Here is a 1,944-nt window from a genome sequence, read left to right as displayed (position 1 = left end):
GGGGGGGGCTGACCAGGAACCCAGCTTCCTGCTCAGTACCCAGGCGTCCAGGCCCCCAGCTCACCCCCACCCCTTCCAGCCCCCATTCCCTCAGGAACCCAGGGTTCCTGCCCTCCTCCCAAATCCCAGCCGCCCCTCCCCCACCAGTTTCTCCCCACGCGGGGATGGAGACAGAGAGACTCCAGGAAGAGGATGGTGAGCAGGTGAGCTGGGCACCGGGTGGCGAGGGTTGGGGTTAGAGAAGGGACGCGTGGGCCTTCACGGTGCAGAACTAGTGACAGCAGACACAGGGCACTTGGAAGGGCTTGGGCACACTAAGGCAGGAGCAAAAACAGAGGAAATAGGGTGCTGGCCTGGACCTCTGCCCACCCCACCCCTGACTGACTGGAACAGACTTTTCGGTTTCAGGGACGCACTCAGGATGAGCAGGGCTGGCCCCCTCTGAGGTCTACCACTCGGCCTTGGCGATCTGCTCCTCCATCCCCTCCTCCTCCAAGGACCGGCAGCACAGGTACCTGTACCCGCTGGGGGAACCCTAATCGGGGTGCCCACATCCTTACCCAGCTCCCCACCTGCTCCAGGCTCCCCACCACACCCCCTCAGCTCTGACCAGAGTCCCTAACCCCTCAAACCACCACTGCGCAGCTCTGTCAGCTTCCCCAGCCTCTGAGCCCTCCTCCCTCCTCTCCCCAGCCCTGGGGCCCCGTGCGGCCTCCCTGCTGTCCCTGCAGACTGAGCTCCTCCTGGACCTGGTGGCTGAGGCCCAGTCCCGTCGCCTAGAGGAGCAGAGGGCCACCTTCCACGCTCCCCAGAACCCCCCAAGCCCAGCTGCAGCCCTGCCCCGGCCCCTGGAGGACAGAGAACAGCTCTACAGCACCATCCTCAGTCACCAGGTAAGACCCAGGGGGCCAGGCCCAGGCCTCCCGACCTCTTGGGGCCCGGAATCTGCCCCACGCCGACCCTGGCTCCTCTCTCGAGGGTTCCTCCCCACAGACCTTACCAATGCTCTCCCGTCCCTCCACTCCTCAGTGCCAGCGGATGGAAGCCCAGCGGTCAGAGCCTCCCCTACCCCCAGGGGGCCAGGAGCTCCTGGAGTTGCTGTTGAGAGTTCAGGGTGGGGGACGAATGGAGGAGCAAAGATCCCACCCACCCACACACACCTGCTGAGACTCTAGCCCCAGCCAGCCCCTCCTCCCTCCTGGGGCTCAAAGCCCTGCTTGGCACGGGTAGCAGGGACGGAAGACACAGAAGAAATCGCAGCCTTCGTGGCCCTCGGCACAGTCCCGGGGAACTGGAGGGGGTTACAGGAAGTCCTCACACCCTGGGAAGGCAGGTAGGACGGTCACTGAACTCCCTCGCCTCAGTCGTGTGCCAGAGCTTGAGGCTGTAGGGACCCCGCGAGGGAGGTCCGGGAGAGGTTGGGAGTCTGATTTCCCGGGGTCAAGCAGGAGGGAGGGTGTGATCGAGCGCTCAGGATCGCGAGAAACGGCGGATCTCCCGAGGCTACGACCTATGAGGCAGCGCTACCCTCCTTCCCAGTGAGAAGAAAGGGAGGCCGGGCCCCACGGGCCTGGAGGCCCCGCTCACCCTGCCTCCCACTGCTGCTCCGAGCCCATCTTTAGTCTGGGTTGCACGAATAAATGTGATTCCCCTCCGGACTGAGGACTGATGGTGTCTGGGTGGGGTGCGGGGGGGCGGCAGGCAGGTGAGGCTGGAGGCCGGGACTCCCTCAGGCTGGCCAGAGGCCAGCTCCCCTCCCCGGATGGTTAATTACTGGCTCATTAAGCAGCGGCTGGAGACCTCCCTAATTATCTCCCCCAACCCCCCTCTCCCGGTTTTAATTAAGTAGAACAGGGATGGGAGTCATTAGAACAAGAAATATGAACTGTGCTGTTCGTGAACCCCGGCGTCCCAGCGGCCAGGGGCCGCGGCAACGGGACCGGA

At 64.4% G+C, this 1,944-nt stretch overlaps 2 protein-coding genes across 2 annotated transcripts in view; both read left to right on the top strand.

The window, feature by feature from the left end:
- Window positions 1-1,842, top strand: part of Gpsm3 (G protein signaling modulator 3) — a 2,311-nt gene extending 469 nt beyond the window's left edge. The window contains exons 2-5 of the mRNA XM_010609918.3: window positions 1-203; window positions 409-511; window positions 694-893; window positions 1,030-1,842. Of these exons, the coding sequence (XP_010608220.1) occupies window positions 1-203; window positions 409-511; window positions 694-893; window positions 1,030-1,167 (644 nt within the window). The 3' untranslated portion in view covers window positions 1,168-1,842. The remainder of the gene's footprint in view (window positions 204-408; window positions 512-693; window positions 894-1,029) is intronic.
- The window catches only part of Pbx2 (PBX homeobox 2), a 3,985-nt gene continuing 3,709 nt past the window's right edge, over window positions 1,669-1,944 (top strand). Inside the window, exon 1 of the mRNA XM_010609916.2 lies at window positions 1,669-1,705. Coding sequence (XP_010608218.2) covers window positions 1,669-1,705 — 37 coding nt within the window. The remainder of the gene's footprint in view (window positions 1,706-1,944) is intronic.

Source organism: Fukomys damarensis, unplaced genomic scaffold (assembly GCF_012274545.1).
Source record: "Fukomys damarensis isolate Sample0158 unplaced genomic scaffold, DMR_v1.0_HiC HiC_scaffold_20, whole genome shotgun sequence".
Taxonomy (NCBI): domain Eukaryota; kingdom Metazoa; phylum Chordata; class Mammalia; order Rodentia; family Bathyergidae; genus Fukomys; species Fukomys damarensis.
Note: the sequence above shows the minus strand (reverse complement) of the source record. Positions and strands in the feature narration are given on the sequence as shown.